The sequence below is a fragment of the Nylanderia fulva genome, unplaced genomic scaffold, assembly GCF_048542155.1.
Source record: "Nylanderia fulva isolate GAGA-0341 unplaced genomic scaffold, ASM4854215v1 Scaffold22, whole genome shotgun sequence".
Lineage (NCBI taxonomy): Eukaryota > Metazoa > Arthropoda > Insecta > Hymenoptera > Formicidae > Nylanderia > Nylanderia fulva.
Window position 1 is genome coordinate 1,715,952 of NW_028190285.1, and position 22,947 is coordinate 1,738,898.

The 22,947-nt window shown below is 39.7% G+C and overlaps 1 protein-coding gene across 6 annotated transcripts in view; it reads left to right on the forward strand.

Moving 5' to 3' along the window:
* LOC114932677 (cell adhesion molecule Dscam2) overlaps positions 1-22,947 on the forward strand; it is an 83,932-nt gene that overhangs the window by 40,554 nt on the left and 20,431 nt on the right. For 4 of the 6 annotated variants that reach the window (XM_085482800.1, XM_085482801.1, XM_029304995.2 and 1 more), the window contains 6 exons: positions 2,661-2,904; positions 3,436-3,640; positions 9,351-9,647; positions 10,907-11,017; positions 11,425-11,583; positions 14,741-15,193. In XM_085482800.1, the coding sequence (XP_085338926.1) occupies positions 2,661-2,904; positions 3,436-3,640; positions 9,351-9,647; positions 10,907-11,017; positions 11,425-11,583; positions 14,741-15,193 (1,469 nt within the window). Of the gene's footprint in view, positions 1-2,660; positions 2,905-3,435; positions 3,641-9,350; positions 9,648-10,906; positions 11,018-11,424; positions 11,584-14,740; positions 15,194-18,554; positions 18,900-22,947 lie in introns of all 6 variants that reach the window. The other 2 variants (XM_085482802.1, XM_085482803.1) reach the window with 2 other exon arrangements.

Here is a 22,947-nt window from a genome sequence, read left to right on the forward strand (position 1 = left end):
GGCGGAAGAGAGCAGAGAGGAGAGGCCGGAGAATCTGGAGATAGGGATAAGAGAATGGAAAGAGAAGAGAACAGGATGATGGGCGGGAGAGGATAGAAGACGAAGCGAAGATGGAGAGAGAGAGAAAAAGGGAGGAAGATAGCTGAGAGCCAGAGCGAGAGAGAGAGAGAGTTTGAGGGTTCGCAGAGGCTTCCATCTTTCCGGGTTCCCTCGCACTCGAGCATCCCATCTCCTTCCCTCGCCAATTTCCCTCCGTAAATTCGATTATCTATAGGTATACTCCTCATCCCTCTGGCTCCACTTGTGTCGCGGTCGCCATCCTTCGCTCCGGCTCTCTTTGGCCTTCTCCTCGTCGTCCTTCTCGTCATCGTCCTCGTCCTTTCGCGTCTACTCTCAGATGCGGCGTAAGCAAGATCCACTGTGCTTTAGCAGATCTCTAAGCCACGTGGGGCCGATCGTCGCAATAACAAATAACAGAGGGAGAGAGAGAGAGAGAGAGGGACGTTGTTGAAGCTAATGGCGCGTTACGAGCAATCGCGAAAAGATGAACCGGCTCCATTCGGTTTCGATAAACTTCCCGTAGGACGATAAGGGATTTCAAATTGGAATCGATTCGAGTATCGACAGTATTTAGATAGCGCTATTCGGTCTCTGTATATTGGCCAACGTTTTTCTAATTTAACCAGAACATCGATAGAGACCTCGTCAATTCATTTTATAAAGGAGAACAAACATATCTTCTTTATTATTAAATGCGAAAAGAACATATATATTTGATGTGTTCAATTGATTTTCCCTGGTTGAAATAATTTTGCTCCGCAATTTAATTAGAGCGGATATATTATTAAGGCTTTTAACTATCTCGAATTTAAATGCGCTGATGGTATTTAAAAATAAATCGTTCTATATTATTTAACAAAAAAATTGTGCATTTTTGCAAAACTAATCTCTCATTTAATTAGATCGCGGAGAGTTATATACGTGTGTTTGAAATTCGCGTTATATTAAAAATTCATGTCAATCCGGCTGCGCAGAAATACATACATATGCGAGTTCGTTAAAAACGCGGATGGGGAGGGCTGTCTGAAAGCGAGCAGGAATAGCGCGGCAGCTTGAAATTTTCATTAGTGAACTTCGCTTGCCGCCGTCGTTGCAGCAATGCGATATCGACGGAAAGTTGATAAGATGATATCAAACATCGCCGTCGATTCACACCCGATCGACTTCTTCCTTTACAAAATCGTACAATTTTTTCTCAAGCTCGCTAATAAAAAATGCGCGAAATAACGCGACGATGCTGAAACGAGGTCGAATATCTCTCCGATTAACGCCGCGACATTGATCGTCGTAAAAGATGAATGGAAATTTCGCTTAGATTGACAGGCGTTCTTGCGCCGTTGTCGGTGCGCATTTCGCGTCGTTGTGGTCATCGATAAGGTCAAAGGTCGCGCGTGCTCGCCAAAGATCGATCGGATTATCCTCTCCGCCGAGGCCGGCTTAAATCGAGACAACCGCGAACGACGTTTGAATTTTCAATTAAGACGGACGCTCGAAAGCCGGGATAGTTATGCACGATCTCGTTTCGCGAAAAATCGAACCGTGCGATATACGTATATACAGGGTGTCCGGTAACTAACGGACCAACGATTACAAATGGATTCTTTGGTCAATTTGGGAACGATTTTTCCTCAGCGAAAATGTCGAAAAAGGTCATCGATTTTTACAACTTTGCAAATTAAAATTTTATTATAGTATAAACTCTACCTGAAATTAACTGAATGTAATTATGTTAGACTTTTAACTCCAAAACGTTTTTTCATCGCTCATAACTCGAAAATTGACTTCTCAACATTTTTGCTAAGGAAAAATCGTCTCCAAATTGGTCAGAGAATCCGCCCTTAATCATTGGTATATATATATATATACTGCTCCCGTAATACATTAGCGATAAACAGCGTTTGTTTTTTAGCCCCGACATTCACGTATTCTCTCCCGCCGGGGTTGAGAGTAATTTGCGATAAAGCTATTATATTTGAATCTACGTGTGGATCGACGGTAATTCATAAGCACACATTTTAATGCTATTTTTGTCGCGTGACCGTGTGAATTATCGCGCGACGAATATCGTTAAAATGCATGCCCTTTAAAAGTGAACGTTTTGCAAGCGTCGCTTCGGTATCTCTGATGTTGCATACACGGTAGAAGTGAGTTAGAGAAAGAGAGAAAATGTAATATACACGGCATATGGCCATACAATAATGTACGAGATGGGAGTGGGAGAAAATGCATTCGGCTCTTCCGATGAAACAATAGTTATTTTGTGGTAAACGTGTGCAGTGGAGAGATACGCAGTTTCGGACAGACGTGTGCGCAAACGTAACGTGTTCGCGAGATCTCTCTCTCTCTCTCGCCGGTTAGGTAACTCGAGATGATGATAATAATAATAATAACATAGCATCGTCGCGAGGCGCTTTGACGAAGCGCGGGAAATGCTAATTTGCATACACATTGCCGAGACAATGCGTCGAGTTTTCGAATGTCTGCTTATGTGTCTGCCCTCGCTCGGACGAAATCGCGGATTAAACCCGCGAATTGTTTCCATGTGTTGCACATACATCTTTTTATTTAATCACTTGTCTTTTTTTCAATTTTGCTTGTAGATGGTACTACAACCGGAATCAGAGGGAGGAGCCGATCGAGGAGTCGTCGGGACATTACGTGGTGCGCGACGGTTCCTTGATCATCCAGAGTATCGAGGAGAACGACGCCGGCTCGTACATGTGCACCGCCAGCAATTCCGAAGGCAGCGAGACTTTGGAGATCAGATTAACCGTGTCTGCGCCGCTCAGCGTTCACGTACAACCGGCGATACAAACCGTCGATCTGGGGAAATCCGCCTATCTGGTAATTGATTGTCGTCGACCGATGATGATAAAGCGAGAAATTCGCGAGAGCGGAAATATTCTTGAAAATATTCATTCGCGAGGGAGAGTTACGCAGAGAGAGAGAGAGAGAGGGACGAAATTAAGATAGAAATATAATCTCTGATTCTGGATTCGCGAAATCGATATTGCAAATATTGCAGAGTTCTTATTCGAGAGAGAACTCGATGCATCTTAATAATGCGAAAATGATGTTCTCCGATAGACCGTCTACAATATATCGAGCACTTCGATTATGAATATTTACCGTGGCGTTTTCACTCGTCTATAAATACGATAAAGCGCTGTCGATGACGCGGGAAATGAATCTCTACGTGCCGGAAATTAATGCCAGTCGTGGATACGAATACGCGAATCCGAGTACACGTTTTCACGAGTGTACGTATATAGATCTGATTTTTCTCGAGAAGAAGAAGAGGCAGAGGGACACGTGGCCCTCTCTCGTCTCCTTTCTTCATTCTCATCAGTTCCTTCCGTCTAAACTCCTTTGCAGACGTGCACCGCAAGTGGATTTCCGCAGGCGGCTCTCTATTGGCTGAAGGACGGTCAGCCATTGAGAACGGGCGCCCGCGTAAGGACCGTCTCCAGCGAGCGTATTTCCGTGACGTCGGTCGCCAGAGAGGACCGCGGCATGTACCAGTGCTTCGTGCGGAACGAGTACGAAATGGCCCAAGGAATTGCAGAACTCCGCTTAGGAGGTAAGGAATTTCTCCGCTTTCTCGATATTAGTGTATATCGCGATATCCGCCCTCGGTCGATTACGAACACTCGTCGTTGTAAGCTCGAAAATCTCTCGGACTCTCTATTGTAGCGAAGAGACCTCTCGATTAAGTCGAGCCAAGTACGCGATTAAACCATTACAATTTTTTTCTCTTCGAGATTAATCTTTATATCTTATGAATGCGAAATTTCACGATATGAATTACCAGCGAATGGTTGAGAGATTTTTCATTACTCGACAATTATATCTTTATTGTTACGAAGACGAGAGGCTCTTTTCCCGTAGTTAATCCTCCGTCGCTTAATTACAGGAAGTATTTACGGGCAGCGTACAGTGCCATAAATATTTGTCGATTCGAATGAAAGAAAGTTGTTGTTGCCTTCGTTGTTGTTGAAGCAGTTCCGCCGGCTTAACGTTGCTTAATGCCCGAGCAACTCTTCCATCGTGCACGGTCCATTCCACGGTTCGCGTGCCATTCCGTCGTAACGCATTTTTCCATCATGAGGCAGCGCGACTTTCCTGCAGGCTACGTGCCATTTTTGTTGGAAAGTGCCCCCCATCGCTCTTCCGATTGTGCTTTGCGGAGCGTGCTCCCATTTGCGGAGAACGATAATCGCGGACTCGGTTTCGATTAACTCTGCCCGAATTTCGTTCACGACGATGGCGCAACTGTACGCCAATCGCATTATCATCTCTCTCTCTCTCTCTCCTTTTCTCTATTGTTCCCAAAGCTACTTGATCCAGTCAAAATATATATGCTTGGGTCTTAGTTTTTCTTTTCTCCACAGTTATTCGGGGAGTATCCAAATGAGCGAAACATTTTAAGACGTGATTCTTTGTCGAAAAATAAGGAGGGTTTCTTATATAAGCATGGATGTATTTTCCATTTCATTTTTTTAATTTGTCTGAAATTTGAGAAAAAAAAGAAAAATTTAATTTTTAGAAAAATCCTCCCTCTTTAGAAAAGTGTAACTCTTCATGGAAGGATACAAGAGTTTATATAAGAAACCCCCTTTAATTTTCAACAAAGAATCATCTCCTAAAATGTCTCGCACTTATTTAGATACATTCTGTATATGAACTGCAAAGCTGTAATCGACAGAAAATTTACATCGATGAATTACGATCATCGATGTAAACAAGTGGAGTCTTAGAATGTGTTTTCAACATTTTTTTTATTTTGTTTTTTATTTGGTAAAATTGATTTCGACGCAACTAGCAATTTTATTCAATACTTTCACGACGTTTCGACCATTTGGTTGTGGTCCTTATCAAGTGAGAATTCCACCAATTAAAATGAGATCTCATTTCGTGAAAGTATTGAATAAAATTGCTAGTTACGTCGAAATCAATTTTGCCAAGTTTATCTTCACCACTAGCGTCCAATATTAATTTTGATTGATCTTTTTTATTATTGTTTTTTATTACGTAATAAAGAGTTCGGGTGAGCGATGTACGAGTGTTTGGCGAACTTGATCAGAAACTTGGTTTGCCCGCGGTTTGAAAATGTTGGTTAACGGCCACGGAAACATGTGCGTTTGGGGAATCGGGGGTTGGGTCAGAGGGGAGGTTTGCCTGTTTGCGCAACGTTCCCTCGTAACGTATTTTCCATCGTTTCGCCCCGGGATACGTGCCATTTTTGTACGAAAATGGCCTCGTTTGCTCTCTCCCGTGCGCCAAACCTCGTACGAGACCTCCACCGTCGCGCATCAATGTCCGATGGACAACCGCACGACTCGCGAATTTGCCCGGAATATAATAAAAGCGATTTACGATATACGTTTCACACATGCGGATAACGTCGCGGCCAACTATTGGATGAACCACATGGGTAACATATGACACACGCGGAACACGTCCAGTAACTTAGAGAGCGCGGTGTTTCATGTAAAAAAAAAAAAGAGAGAGAGAGAGAGAGAGAGAGAGAGCAGTTTGCCTCTGGTGAAATTTTTCGCGAAAAATAAGGGAGCTTACAATTTTGGCGCAACGCACCTCCCTGTTCACATATTATATCGGCCGCTTTTATTATTAGAAAAATATAGATTACGCTATTAATTATTATCATCATAGAGGTTGCGTAAAAGCTGTTAATATTAAATACGATATTCGTTCTTTTTTTTTTTTTTCGTATGGCAAAATATATTATTTTTTAATTAGATTCCGAGATGTAATTTCCATGTTGGTTCTCTCAGTCAGCCTCTATTTTATTTTATATCACTTCCTTCTCTCGAGGATATTGCTCCTGGCAAGAGAACGTGCCGAGTTTCGTGCCCGTTCTTACGAGCGATTTGTACATTTCTGGAAGTTCGTACGGGCTTTCGCTGCCATTAACCTTTATATAGCTCCAGCATTTGGTAACTTTTATGACCTTTGAAACTTTAAATTTTCTTTCAAAATCGCTTATGGCTTCCACTTGGATACCATTCTCGAGGTGCGTCAGAAACACGATACCGTGTACAGCTTGCTTCTTTTTCTATCATGATCCCAGTTTAAAGAGAGATGAAAAGAGAGGTAGGGGGTTGGGGGTGGGGGGAGAGAAAAAGAGATTACGAGTTAAATTACTTATTATTTTCATCCCTCTTCTTTATTTCTAACTCGATTTTTTCCCGGCTCTTAATTAATTCGGTCTTCAATTTTTTTCTAGTCAAAAGACTTTCAACGAAAAATTTAATTAATTAATTATTAATAACAATTTAACAGAATATTAAATTGTTTAGAGAGAGAGAGAGCACTACTCTGTGTCATCCAAAATAATCAGTGTTTGCTGTTATTATATAAATGATCATCTATTGTAGATGAAATTTTGACATCGTTTTATCTTTATATAGATAATAAAAATATGTATTCTACATCTGCATCTTAAATAAAAAAAAAAAGTGTTATCTTTACTAAATTATCTAGAATAATGTTCAGATAATTTGGTTTAGAGTCATAACACAAAAATACTTAAATATTATTACCGAGTGGCAGAACTTAAGCTTTTTTTTCCTTTTATAATTTACATTTTTTATATTTGTGTTTATATAAGCGGTCGTAAAAATGGAAATTATCCAGATGATTCGCCATATATAATTTTATAGATCCAGTTAATTGTACAATTTAAGCGCAACACTGAAAAAACGATGTAACCTAACGCACATCTGCGTAAACTTTCGATAGGATAGAAAAATGTAACAGGGATAATTGCATCGCCCGACATAATTACGCAGCCGACGTCTGCGTTACGTCAACAATGTCGCGTAATATCGCTATTCATATCCGGTTGATGAAGCCGTCGCGTCGCCCGGGTGACGGATAGAAAATTAGTAATTTACGTCGTAGTCCAAGTTCGGGGCCGGGTTGCCTATTACCTTATCATTAGGATTCTTCCCGCCTCTCCATGATTTCTAAGCTGCGGGGCATAGAGATGTACATTAGGCGAGGGTGATCGCCCAGGGCACGATAGGATAGTTAGTACTCTCTACTACCACCACTAGCATCACTACTACTATCACTCGTCGGATTTGCATACGCTAACGAGATTTCTGCGGTTTTGCCGATGCTTTGCATGCTGGCCGCGCTCGGTTTCGGGACGCTACGCGACTACGTCTATTTATGTCTACGTCATAGGTACACGTCGGGAGATGAAAGCTCGGATGTCGGCGGCACACGTCGACGAGTTCGCGAAAATTCACCCTCGGCGCGCAACGCGGTTCCTCCGCGCTCGGAATTACACGCACACAAACGCGATATCTTTGCGTCATGATTATTTTAATGTAATTCTGTCATTTCGAGATTTGCCTTGCTCGGTATTGCACACGGGAGAAAACGCGCGCGTGGGTTCACTCGCGTGCGGAAAGATATATCGCTCATACAAATTACGCTTTATCGCTTGTCATTTCTCCAGAGCGCATTTCGGCGTTTCTCGTGTGTTACGGATTTTATACGTATGTATATGTACATATACATATATATACATATACTCTAAAATACTACTCCGTTGCGTTTTAGCGAGAAACTTTCGCACAAACAAGCGTGAGCTCAGTTTCCCCACGCCGGTGTCGGCGAGTTGTTTCCTGAAATTTCGAGAAAACACAACGGCACAGCGCCAATTAATATTAGTTAGAGCGCGAACGAATTATATTAACCTTTATAGTTACGGCTGTCGTGAGATAGTGGGGAGAAGGTGAACAAATGCGTCATTTTTTTGACGTTTTTGAGCATTGAATTATTTCAGACGCGAAATTGTAACGCGAGTATAAAAAATTTCTATCCGCCGTCATGCATACAATAGAAATACATTATTTGAAAAATTTCGCCTGACATATGTAATAAATTAATGATATTACATATTATATTTAAAATTATACATCGCTGTGCAAACGCAATTAATTTTCTCACTTTTGTTATCGTAACAGAGGAGAGAATATTTAGTTGCGTTTGCATCGACGATTCCCTCAGACGTTCCGAAGAGCAAGTTATTGCTTTAATGTCTCTGGAAATTTTATTTAAACCTTATTTACAACGAGAAATGTTTTTACCGCAATAGCACATATATATCTTTTGATACTCGCGTCGCTTTTAAAGTATCGCGGTATTAGTTTGCGACGTTGAAAAATACGCGACCCAAGATTTCTTCTCGCATACGCGATAAAGTGCGGAATTGCAGGACAGAATAATTAGTCGGCCTAATTGTTAATTTACTAATGGAGTACTGCGTAGCCTTTTAATTATACATTGAACAAACTCCGAGCCCGATGTTTGCGCCAGCGAGTTTTCAACTTTTAACTATCGAGTTAATTCGCACAGAATAAATCGCACGACTTTTTCCCCGTCTGTTTCTGGATAAAAATTATAATTAGGATAAGTAGGAAGGAAGGAATTCGTTGTGAATTTTGCGCGTCTCGTGTTTATGTCGGTTTAAAAAAAAAAAGTTGCGAGATATATATCGTCCTTATATCAATAAATATTCATCAATATCGATATCAATAACGCCGATGGCGATAAAGAGATCCTCTCCGCGAATGAATACGAAAACTTTCGGCAAAGTTGATGTTATCTTTCTACGGATATATATATATTCTCGTTATGAAAGTTTATAAATTTATCATCGTGCCATTTTAGAAGTTGGCGAAACGAAAGTTTACATATTTGACATATTTTGTTCAATATTTACATACGATAGTTTACATGCATAGTTTCGCTTTGTTTTTTCGATTCGACTCGTTCGCACGCAATAATCTCTAACAATAATATACAATTTTCTTGTTTTATTGTTTTTACAACTTAATCAGTCGAGGTGATATTACTTTTTTTTATTTTGTAATTTTTTCGGTCAACGAGATATTGTCGTCTATATATTGCGAATTTTTTTCTTCATTTAGATATTTTTTAAATAACCCAGCGGATCGATGATTGCGCCACGACAATTGACATAGTTTTTTATCTAGATTATTTTTAAATGGCTTCACAAATCGATGAGAGAGAGAGATATCGCCAGGTCACCAACTTAAATTCACATGGTCCGCTTTCACGTTTCGACAATCGATTCCAACGTATATACAAGAGAGAAAGAGAGAGAAGAGGGTAATAAAGGAAAAAAAGCGCGGAAATAGATGCAGCAGTGGAGTAGATATAGAGAGAATAGGAGAGGTAACATTTGGGAACTTTGGGGTATGCGTAATCTCGCCCATAACGTCTGTTAACAGAGATCGCGCCGCAGCTGGTCTACAGGTTTATCGAACAGACAATGCAGCCCGGTCCATCGGTTTCCCTGAAATGCAGCGCCGCGGGTAATCCCACGCCGCAAATTTCCTGGCTGCTGGATGGATTTCCGCTTCCACAAAACGACAGACTTCTGATTGGCCAATACGTGACCGTGTACGGGGACGTAATATCCCACGTTAATATTACGACCGTGAAGCCAGAAGACGGCGGCGAGTACGAGTGTATAGCCGGCAGCCGCGCCGGCGAAGCCAGGCACTCGGCGAGGCTCAATATTTACGGTGAGTCAGCGCGAAAGTCACGGTCGCAAATACGTTTTCCCGTAATTAGGTACGTTTATACTGCCGCATGCCGTTCCCTACAACTCTGTTAAACTTGCCATAATTTATGGTTCGCCGTCCGTCTTTGCTCCGGCAAAATGGAGTCTCGATATGAATTTTAAATTCATGAATATCAAATATCTCGCCTTTTTCTTGCGAAGATATATATTGACGGATGAAAATAATAATTATTCCGAATTCACCGGTTTTGATATTATTTTCATGTGCATTTTGCAAATTCAAATATAAGCATCATAATCTTTACTAAATATATATATATATATAAGAGCGATCCGAAAATATAAAGTCGTTCGATAGATGTGAAAGTAAACTACTCTTGTTACATTAAGAGAGAGAGGAGAGAGCTGGAGATTCAGCTCTCCGGAAATTGAAAGCTTTTGTGCTGTATGCTCTATGGTAAAGCAAACCGTAATACTAAAATAATATATTTTTTATTTTTTAAATATTACTCTTGAAATATATAAAATAAAAATATCCTCTCTCATGAAGAAACAAAGTTCAACAATTTTCGTATATTTTCTTCCGTATCCATTGTACTTTTTGTTATACTTTTTGTCAGAACTATATTCTTCACGACATTGCATTCAATGTTTGTACATTTACATGTCGTAATAAAAATATTCTATAATAGTTATCAGTTTCAATAGCAGTTCTTATTGCTCGAATGCTATTTTAGAACGCCGTTGAATTATCAAAATATTCAGAAATATGTCAAGAAAATCCTAAATTACTCTAAATAAAAATTTAGAGTTATATTTTTAGAGAATCGTTAAATTTAGAGATTAAGGATTAATTCTACATAGCATTTTTAGATTATTTATAGTGTTAGTTTTAACCAAAATTGGACAATAAATTAATAAATTCACTATTATAAAATAGTTAGCAATTTTGAGAGCAGTTTATTCTGCTTGAATGTTATTTTAAAATGCCGTTTAATTATAAAAGTATCAAATCTTCGCTTGTCGAGAAAATTCTAAATTATTCTAAATATAAAATTGAGAAATTTTAGAGAATCGTTAAATTCCGAGATACATTAAGGATTAGTTTTACGTAGCATTTTTCGGATTGTTTCCAGTGGTTGATCAAGTCGGGAAATAAATTAATAAAATTAAATTCACCATGAAATTGATAACTTATCTCATACTATTATTTCGCGAGTGGCCCGTAGTATAACCACCTTTATTGCTTTCTAATCTCAGGACTGCCATTCGTCAGACCGATGTCGCCCGTTTCAGCGGTCGCCGGCAAGCAACTATATATCAAGTGTCCTGTAGCCGGTTATCCTATTGAATCGATAATGTGGGATAAAGGTAAGCGTTGTGTGTGTCATTTCTGTTAATCCTCTCGACCGTACAACGGGAATTTCGCGTTCGCTTGGCCATTCAATATTTTCATTGCGGGAGAAGAGTGTTAAAACCTCTCTTTCTTCGGCATTGATTAATATAATCCTTATTTACGCTCGTAATTATATACATCATCGATTAAATTACTCGCGAGGCGCAAAGCTTGACAAGTTTATTTCATTTATGTTTGGAAATTCGCTTTTACGCGATTAGTATACAATATAGTTAACTAGAACGTCGAAGATTGAAGATATTTGCGCCTCTCGGAATAGAGAAAGCACATTATATTATCGAATATCTCGAATATTCTCCAATGCATAGAGAGAAGAGCCCTCCCCGTTTAAATGTAACGATGCTGTATACACTGTTATCAGGGGACGTAAAACTGCCTACCAATATGAGACAAAGAGTCGCCAACGGCACCCTGTTTATCGATACCGTGCAACGCAGTGCCGATGCAGGCACGTACACATGCACTGCCAGAAACAAACATAATTTTACGGCGTATCGTACGGTCGAAGTGAACGTTTTAGGTAAGTAAATACATGGCCAATAGTTTCTGCATAATTTCCCGCAATATTGAATACCCGGAATTCAAAGTATTCGCGAAATTAATATTCGAAAATGAAGAGGTAGCTTCCGTGTAAAATAAAGCGCGATATTCGCCCCTTACTTTCAAAGATCATATCTGAATCACCCCCGAGAGAGATCATATTTTTTACACAGTACTTTTAACACGATATATACATTTAATTAACACATTTTTATTACGATGTAACAATAATATAATACGACGTATGTAAAATGTGCGTAGCGCATATCTTTTTTTTTTTTTTGTGTGTGAAAATATCTCTTTGAAAATTTCAATCAACTATACGGGTCCAGATTTTCTTGGACAAAAGTTTCGCCTAAAATTTCACGAAATTTTCTCACGCCGGATTGTCCTAACCGGCCGCAATTTCGCAATTTACTTCCGCGCTATCGATCCGCGATTATGGATATCACGCTAATATGTATTCTCCCTTTGCCGAACAATGTGTATTAACTATCCATTGCCGTCACCTTCGTCCAACTGTATTAATTGCAGGCAGTTTATATATATATATATATATATACATATATATATATATACCAACGACGTGTGTTCGACGTGCGCGTTTGACGCACAGCCGAATTTATCTTTACATAATGTTTCTATTAGGTTCATCAAGCAAACTCTATATGGTGCGTTGTTTGACGTTGGACAGGATTAATTAGCGCGAGACAACATCGAACCCCCCGAGTCTTCGCTTTATCGCATTGCGCATCGTCCTCCCTCGGAATATAACGTCGTGTGCTTTTCGCACGAGACTCGTATATCGATCTGTCGTGATCTATCGATCGCGAAGTGTTTGATGCGGGTTGCATACAAAAAAAAATTAGAATGAAGACAGATAGTTCTGTATCATACCGAGGGTGAATATTTTTTTTATTTTTTACGTTGTGAAAGATTGTAAAAAATAACCTTGTTAATTTTTCTTCGGTTTTTTGATTGATCATTTATTTCTATATATCGCTCGGCAGTCGCAATTTTTTATTGTCGAAAAAAAAAAAAAGGAAAAAGGGAAAGGCTATATTGTTTAGGTTTTCTCTGTCAAGGCACTGCGCAGTTTTTCAATCCCGTTCTCGCCCTGGATTCTAAGAACGGCTTCTCCGAAATCGTATGAGACCTTTCTTGAGACGGACTATTTTATATATATATTATATGTTTCACTGTGTCACGTAACGCGCGCGCATGTGTGTGTGCACATATACATATAAAAAATATATACACGATGTCTGTGCGGAAATGGCGCATTTTGAAATCAAATTACATTCGTTTAATCGATTGTTTTTCGCGCTCAATTTTCCACATTAAGTATATCATATATCACATCGATATTTCAAAGTATGCGAAATATCGGTCGAGATAGCAAGTTAAACGAGAATTGTATATTCGAAATGAAGAGAAAAAAACGACGAAATATTTTGCGCGACTATTGTCGCTTCTTTTTTTTTTTTTTCACTCGCGTCTCTCGCACGTGCAACATTCCCTCCAAAAGAGGGCAAACGCGCGTGATTTCCGGCAACATTTGTCGGTTATATGTATGCGTGCGCGGGCGTATGTCGCGCTTACAGAAGACGTGTCCGGAAATGACCTATGCACAGGGCACAAGCACCTCACTGCATCGCTCAAGCATTCCTCCTTTGCACGCGCTCGCCTAACTGCTCTGTTCTATTCCGTATATTTTTATGTACTCGTGTACTCATGTACATAAAAATCCAGCTGACACACGTATGTACGTAATGTAACATACATATATATATAGGACCGACGACGCGACGTACTACAGATGTTGCCACGGGGTATTACCGGAAAAACGTCTTTCGATCCTTCCTAATATTTTCTCCATTATGGTTACGTGCTCCGTATACGTACGGAGACGATATGTACATGTATAATATTGTTTTCATAACGCGTGTAATATTGCACATTGAGTATTTAAGTAATACCCCGTAATTCGTAAAATCGTGTATAGGTATTATATAAACGAGAATAAAGAGGAATCTGTCAGATTTGCCGACAATCCGCGGGAAAAAATGGTAGATATACACGATTAATAATTCGTGTAACCGGAAATATGGAACGTTTCCTTCGAAGCTCTCTCTCTCTCTCTCCTGCGCGTTCGAGCTATGAAATTTTCAATCACGCCCGTTTGTTTAACGTGTATACACGCGCAGTTTGCGTTATTCTTCTAAATATGGAGCTTGTTATAGAGATTGTCGGCAAGCTGAATATTCCGTCGAAAATCACTGCGATAGCCTCTTTCTTTAAAATTGCACACGTTCTTTTCTCTTAACCCGCTATCGATCTGTAGACGTCTCCCAGGAGCGTATTTCCTCGCGATATCGCATATGTCTAATTAAATATATTCGCGTTAATCACGCTTATATCTCTCGTTTGTAAATAATAAATTTTTTTCCCGCCATCAAAAAAAAAATATATAATAATATGTAATATTTTTACGTGTCTAATTTGGATTCGCGTTAATCTCTCGTTTGTGAATAACGAAAATTCTGTTTCTACCGCGCATAAAAGATATAATACATGAGAGATAATATATATATATATATATAATAATTTTCAGTCGCGCGCAAAATGGACGGAAGCCAATATCACGCGAGAGAATCAGGATTATTACGATTTCGAACCGGTAGTATTTTCTCGTTTCCTTGATGCGAGCGCGGTCCTGATTTCCGCCGTCGAAGACGCTTAGGAGCGATCGATTAATCCCGCGTCTCATGGATCCAGCTCTGCTCGACGTATGCCGTATCGAACGAGGTCGCTTCTCCGGCGGTGCTGCTGGAACGCGTCGCTTGAAAAATCGCTTTGCACACTTACAAGGGAAGGCGCGTCTGGCAGCGCCCGGAAGATTACGACGATTACGACCGTTTATCCTCCCTCATATATATGTATATACACACACACACACACTATACCTGCACCTGCACACACATCTTCCCTCCTACATCTCTTTCGTTTCCTACAATATATATATATATATATATATATATATATATATATATATATATATCCCGACAACAGCGCGATTCTCTAGTGATCTGAACTGCTTTGATGGAATGCCACCTTTGTCTGTATTGTTCTTTCAGTGCCACCTAAAATCACGCCTTTCAGTTTTGCTCGCGATTTAAACGTAGGGGACCGTACTAGCGTACAGTGCGTAGTCGTGACCGGCGACCTACCACTGACCTTCACATGGCTGAAAGATAACGTCCCGATAGAGACGGTCAGGACGTTGCCGTCGGCCTCGCAGGATGCGCCGACGTCGGGCAGCCGCGGTCGGTCGCCGGCCGCCAGTCCCGGGATGGACGTGGGCCCCCCTAAGCTTAGGGGCCCAGCCACCATGACAATCGCCTCCGGCCCCGGGCATGACGAAGCGTCCCCCTCGTCCCAGAGACAGAGCATTACCATCGGGAAACATGACGCTTTTACCAGCGCCCTGAGCATTAGCACGATCGCACCCGCGCACAATGGCACGTACACCTGTCGCGTGACCAATGGCGCCGCAACCGTCGCTCATTCTGCACTCCTTCACGTCAACGGTAAACGTACACCGTTGGTGTCGTTGTACGCGTGCCGCGTTCCGGAATGTCTCGCCCAATTTTTTTTTTTTTTTTTTTTTTTTTTTGTTTGACATTTAAACGCGAAGCATCGTATTCCGGAACACGGCACCCGGTCGTCGTTCATCGAAATGCCAACGACAACGTCTCGCGCGGAATAAGATCGGCGATTGTTGTCATTGAGATTCGCGAGGCTGAACCCACGGATCGTGATAGGACCGGACTGGCAATTTTCCAGTTCGTTGACCGGTGTACCGTGAGCGGCGAAGGAAAAGTAACTGATTGATCGGCACGTAAGGGAGAAAACACACGCCGTTGTTGCTCCGCGCCGCGACGATCGATCAATCAAACGCGTCCTGACTTTGCGGGCGCGCGCGTAACCGTAATCAATTTTATTTCACCTCCGCAGGGAGGTGATTACGTCGCGAAATTTTGCTTCGCGCGACCATCTTCGTCGGAGACCAACGTCGTTGTCGTTCGACATCGTCTTTAAGAACGTCGACCGGTTACTCTTGCGGTTCGCCCACCTCGGATGATTTCTCCATCCATCTTCCCCCAGGAAGATTTCAAGATCATCCGAGACGCGCGACCGTCTCTCTGCTACACGCTAGTCCAAAGATGCACGCCTGCGTTCGCCAACGCGCCGCATCGGTGCATTCGCTTCTTCGAGAGTCGCTGGATTTTCTATTAAAGACTCGGAGAAAAGAGGCAGGATGCGATTCGGCGCGTTGTGCCGGCTTTCTTTCTCAGATTACTTTCTATTTTGAATCGTTCTCTCGTCCTTTCACTCTTTCTCGTCCTGCACGCCGTTCTCTTTGCACGCCAATCTCTGCACGCTTTGATCGAGTTTTCCTGCAACCACTGTCGATATACCTGTGTGTATTGTACGTATACTGTACACTCTCTTGGCAATGCCTTTGACTCTCTCGTATTAACATTATATGAGCGGTCCGGAGCTGTACTTGCCCAAGACCACGTTTCTTTTGCCTCTAGACGTCTAAATCCGTCGATGCTTTACCGAATCAGGCAACCGAATAAATAATCAGAAAAAAATCTAAAAATATATTAGAATATAAAAATGAAGAGAAACAAATCAAATAATAGAAAAGCTCTGGGCTCGATGGCATTCGCCGCTTATACGTACATACTTCTAGTATGTATTACTTAGATACGAAGTATTGTCTGCGACATCGAGAAGATGCGAAATGGACCGAAGCTCTTACGTAAGAAGGAACACGAGAGAGAGAGAGAGAGAGAGAGAGAGAGAGAGAGAGAGAGAGATTTTCGTTCGTCGGAATCTCGATGTCGCAGCGAGATGGTAAAGTTATCGTAAAGTTCGTGCTGGTTTTACTTCTTATTCGCACAGGTGTATATATGCATCGTTCAGCATTGATATTCAAGAGACACGTAATGTTTTGACTGAGTATATTATATAAATTTGCCTATTTCTCCTCTAGTATTATTATATATATTATATATATACTTTACATATACACGGAAATCGCTGTTAACGACATTTCTATTACGACATCATTCATCGTAGGAGACGTTTTTTGTATTCTTTTACGAATGACTCATTATTACTTTGTTACTAATTATTGTGTTGTATGGTATATCACGTTTTTTGGGCGTTTTTTAATGACGAAGTCACCGTATTTTATTAATGTAGCAAAAAGTTTTTTATAATGATGTGTTTAAGCTCGAGGTACATCATATATATACTTTGTGTGACATCGTTTTCATCATCATATTGTTACGATATTATCATAGAGACAGTAGTGATATTTGTATATCCAAAGGAGCATTCAACACGAGAGATCTCTGAAATTTTCACAAACACCCTGGAAAAATATTTTGTTGCATTAACAAAAATTCTGTTCGAAAATCGATCAGAATTCTTTTTAATGCAATAACGATCGGTTGTTTGCGCAAACAAGATATATTTGTTGCATATAAAGGAATTCTCGACCAGTAATTCTATTTCGTCTACTTTCGAACAGAATTTTTGTTAACGCAGCGAAATGTTTTTCCAGTGCAAATATTTAATCTTTGCATGCCGAATCAAATGAGAGAGAAATGAGTGAAACGAAGAAGAAAGATACGTCATCTCTCGATGTTCGCCCGGAGATCTCTCGCGGTCCTGAATTTTTCATCCGCATTTGAAAAGTTTACTCGATAGGGCCCGGTAAGTAAGTCTGCGATACGAGATAGGAGTGTGTATTATGTCTTGGATGGGGGGAGCAGATGCGTGCGGATGTTTCATGCCGGTTGTACGGTCGTTATGGCGCATCTCGCCGGGCCAGGGAAGTCGCGTTTACACCGATTCCGCGAGGGAATCTATTCTCGAAGGGGAGGCTGTGCAGGTGCCGCGCAAAGTTTCGCGCGCATATCAGCGCGAAACGGTTTATTAACCGGTTCCTTCTCTCTTTGCGCCTTTGCCTTCTCTCTCCCCATCCCCTTCTCACCCCCTCTAGTGGAAGGGGCGCGGTCGCGAGCTTATTCCAACTTCACCAGACCGCACCGCACCAGGTCTCCCCTCGTATAAAGACACATTGGCCGACGTTAACAGTTATGCTCGCTCGTAAATGTTCATTTCCCGAGTTTGCGCCGTTATATTCGCGACGGCCGCGTGCGGTATATACGATATTTATGACCGTGTGCCACGCAATTTTCCGCGGATCTTGCCGTACGTCGACCTAATGTGGCACCTGTCTCTTCCGTACGAAGAAATCGGAAACGAAGGAAGGTTGTAGGTAGAATGGGGCGATTATTGGATTTTCGCGAAAAAAGGGACGATCGAATTAACAGGTGAACTATTATATTCACAAATAATGAGATGCAATCTAATTCGACCAAAAACTGGCTATTCATTTATTAAAAATAAGTACACGCTACGTTTCGACCCACATTGTGGTTCCTTTTCAAGTGTTGTTCTTATTCAGCAAATACATTAATTGAAAACAGAAACACGAAAGTTGTCCTGTCATATCGACAACTTTCGTGTTTCTGTTTTTAATTAATGTATTTGCTGAATAAGAACAACACTTGAAAAGGACCACAATGTGGGTCCGAAACGTAGCGTGTACTTATTTTTAATAAATGAATAGCCAGTTTTTTGATCGAATTAAATTGCATCTCATTATTTGCGAAAAAAATTGATCACTGACGATCAACAATTATAATTGTGAAGATTTGAAATATTATTATTAGCCGTCGAGACGAAAAAAAGAGAGGTCCGAAGGATTAGGTGCGGTTAAATGCTGGCGCAAGAGAACCCAGAGAGAGAGAGAGGACGATACATAACATACCTGTTATCATGTCACAAAACGTGTAACGTTTATAGTTCCGCCGCGGATCTCGCCGTTTTATTTCGGAAACGGTGTGATGGAGGGGGAGCGGACACAGCTTATGTGTACGACGAGCCAGGGCGACCAGCCGTTCAACATCACGTGGTTGATGGACGAGAAACCGATTCAGGTCAGGGCGAGCGACGGCGGTACATCGGTGTCGTCGGTCCAGACCGTCGCCACCGTCGAGACCAGCAACGGCATACAGATAAGCGACTATCCGCCGTTTTCCAGCATCCTGACGATAAATAGCGTCAGCGCTAGTCACAGCGGCAACTACACATGCCAGATCAGCAACATCGCTGGCCTGGCCGAGCACTCGACCAGCCTCTCAGTCGCTGGTTGGTGTCCTGAAAAAACTGACATGGTAGCCGTAAGAAAAACTGTGTACATAAATGCGTCCGTAAATAACGATACCCTCCTTTACGCTATCCTTCCATTTCTCTCTCTCTTTCTTTTTCTTTCTCTCGCAACTTTGTCCCATTTTTCTCGCGTATATATAGATGTGTATATACACGTACGTGTGTGTATACGCATGTACACATATAATATAAGATAGGTATTATAGTTTGTATTATAGGACGAAATTCGGAGAAACGTCGAGCAGGGTTTATTCGGTTTCCGTTTTTTATTTAATCCGCTCTCTCCTGTCTCTTCCCGGTTACCCGAACGACTTACCCGAGTCGTTGATGACATCCCTCGAGAAGGGACGTGCGATACGACTCCCTATTCGCCGGATCGTAATCTTATACGTTGGTATCTGATTTCGCCAATTTGTGAAGCATCATCCTCCATCTTAAAAATTTACCTCTCTCTTTTGCGAAAAATATTAAGTTTTATCATGAAATATAAATTACGCGCATAAGGTTTGAAAAAATTCGAAAAATAAAAATATCTGTCGAGAGAAAATTTTTTTTTTCATACTTCATAAAAATTATATAAATTTTTATCTATATATTTTTCAAATCGATATTCATATGTTTTATGCAATATATATAAATTATTATGAGAGCGACACGATTATTGAATATTAATTATCGAATATTTTAGGGAGAATTTTTCTTTGGCCCATTGTTAGAGTACAAAAATATGTAAAATATACCCAAGAAATTATTTTATAATTATTTTTATGGAATCTATTATATTTATTAATTTATCTCAAATATCTAGAAGATGAGGAAAATTTGATAGCCAGAATTTGAGTTTTAACGCGATATGTAGAATAGTTTCGAGAGGATTTAATAGTTGATGGGTTTCGCTGGATTACGTTCCCGATGTTTAACACCACAAATGTTTTATTCGTGTCTACCTCGGATTAAATTCCATTGGATATTAAAAGATTCATATTGATCCACATATATAAGTTGCTATACAGTACGATCGTATATATTATTACGGTACAAATGGCCATTCCTAATACATATAAAATACCCAACGAAATCGCTGGGGTTTTCCACATCTAAAAGCCATTAAAGATTTTCCAACGAAACTGTCACGCGGCAAAGAAATTTTCTCAGAGCGGTATGCGATCCCTTAACCTCCGCAAAGGCTGTATGCGCATTACAAATTGAAAGTTGAATCTACAAAGCTGCAATTTTTCAAGAATAAACATCAAAGAAGTAGATAATATAATAGTAATTGGACCTTGCATTACAACCGTCAAATAAGAAGCTTAAGAATTAAATTTAACGAATTAATTCAAGACGTAATTGCGAATTTTTTATAAAGTCGATTTTTAAAGTAATGAATGCGTGGCGCAATTAAAGTCTGTTGCTTTGTCTGCAATGGTTATAATTGAAGTTAGAATTTTTCGAGTCGCGTTATACTTATATATATATGTCTCAATATATTAAGTATAAAAATAATATTACATACATAAGTATAATTTTTTTCATTTTTATATATGTATATATATTTTTTTTATTTTTTGAAAATATGCTGCAGCTAGATTATATATAGAGCGCAACCGAAACCTCCCAATATTTGTCTCGTCTGCCAAATGGAAGGCAATACGCTTGCAAGTTCGCTTTGTGTTCATCGTACTGCACTTTTCAATTTCATAGTATTATAGTATCGTTACCACTACAATCGGTACGCATACATACGGATGTCTTTCAGTGCGCGATTTTACATATATTGATATTTCCACGTTATATACATATATATATATATATATATACTATTTTTGTATTATGCACTTATATTTGTTCTCCAATACTCCGTCGCATCACAAGCCATTTTGCACCACTTACTCTTACTATTCTCTCTGGTCGTACTACTTGGCCGTATCAAGCGTATCTTGTACTACTTACGCTTCGGCGCACCATATATCTGGCTATACTACTTACGTCTGAAGACGATCGAACTCAAAGGAAGCAATCCAGCGAAAATACCCATTGATTTGCTTTGCTAATCGCTTAAAAACACTTTTTTCTTTTTTTAACACATAAAGGCAAAATCGAAGCGACGAAATTGAAGGAAAAATCGATTCGAAATTACCTGGCACGATGCCGCCATATCCCGATTTCTTTCGTTCGTCTTCGAGGATAGAATTTTCATTTACCGTTGTAAGTCGAAGATGAGCGTGCCACGCAAGCAGGGAATACTTCGCTTGCGGATGACGACATGGAAATCGTGTACACGACAAATGTATCGCCGACTTTACTTCTTTGCATGCTCGTCTCCACCGAGAGATAAGTAGATTCTCACGATTGTTGCTACGTCAGGACGATTCTATTTGTGAATTTTGACGAGGGGGATTAATTTTTTTGTTGTTTTTTTTTTTTTTTTTTTTTTTTCAAAAAGCGAGGATATAATTTTGACACACGTTATACACGAATCTTTACAGGATCGTGTCGACGTGCCGGTAAGGTCTGATATATAAAATGTATTTTTTGATTATTCTTATCGTCCCCCCATTCGTTTTCCACGAGCAGCATCGCCGAGATCGATGTTGAAATTGAAATTCCAGTTTTTTGAGCGTTTGTAGAAGTATCATCCACGTGTTGACAGATTTTTAAAAGAACGTTTTCGCGAATGTACTAGGTAGAGTATCCGTAGCGAGTTGATATATTCAAGACGTTGTGCTAATGTAATGCAACATTTGTCTATGACGGGTGTGCATAAGCATGCATTCGCGTAGTTAACCTGTTTCTGGTTTATAATTCCCTTCCTTACGACTCCCCTCTTTTGCGAGAGCGACTTGGAATGACGATGGAAGAATGTAAAAGCGATACCTTTCCCTTATATACTACGTGTCTTTTTCTATTTTCGTATATTATCATTACGGTAACGTTGTCACGGTATCGTTTGCGTTTGTCGTTGTCCGTTGTCTGGAAGCATTTTATATTATACATCATATCTCTTACGGCTCTATTTACTTGGAATGGTGCTTGCGTTGTTACGTTCCTTATGATAATGATCGATTTTTGCATTTTTGCATGACATTACGTTCTATATTCGTACTATATTATGTGTATTATATTTTTTTCAACCAATACACATTTATAGTTCGATTCATAAACGATTTTACTCTCACGTATTAGATGAACATTTTTTTCGTTAAAATATGTTTCTTTCGTTTCATATATTTCCCTTTTCATATATTCGATAATTTCATAGATTTCTATATAATTTAATAGATTGTTTAGATTTTTTTATAATATTAGTTTTATGTAGATTTGTGTGATAATCACATTTTCCTCTACCTACCGTATCAAATGATATGCACGTTGTATTTTATTTTTGAGATATATTCTACTAAATTATTATTTCCTTCATATACATATTATACATATATAACATTGCTTGATGATATTTGATGAGATTAAAAGTAGTTCGGTACAGAAAGATCCATTCACATTTGTTTTTCATATTTATATACATATACATAACATCGTCAATTCAAGTAATTTAGCTGTAGTCTTAATGGATTTCGTAGCATAATATACATATATATATATTGTTACAATTTTTTCAGCAAAAAGTTTTCGTAAGTATATAGCATAGTTGGGAGAAAAATGCATGCGTTACATAAATTATTAACACACCAGAAAAAAAAAACCATTAATTTAGTCATCGCCATCGGTATTCGTCGCCGTTCAAACCGCGATAGGATATCGATTGAATGTTTGAATGTATAACGAATGACTGTTCAAGTAAATAACCTGTCATATCATATATTTTTAGATCGGAATAATAACAGATAAAATCGCGGCTCAGCTATGAAAGGGAGATCGATACCGTTTGATGGTTTTACATGATATTGTCTCGAGGAAATAACGCAAATTTACAAAATATAAAATTGCGTATTACTCTCAACATGTTATAAATAAAGTAAAATGAAAATTTATAATAAATTTGTAATAAAGCGCGGATTACATCGATATA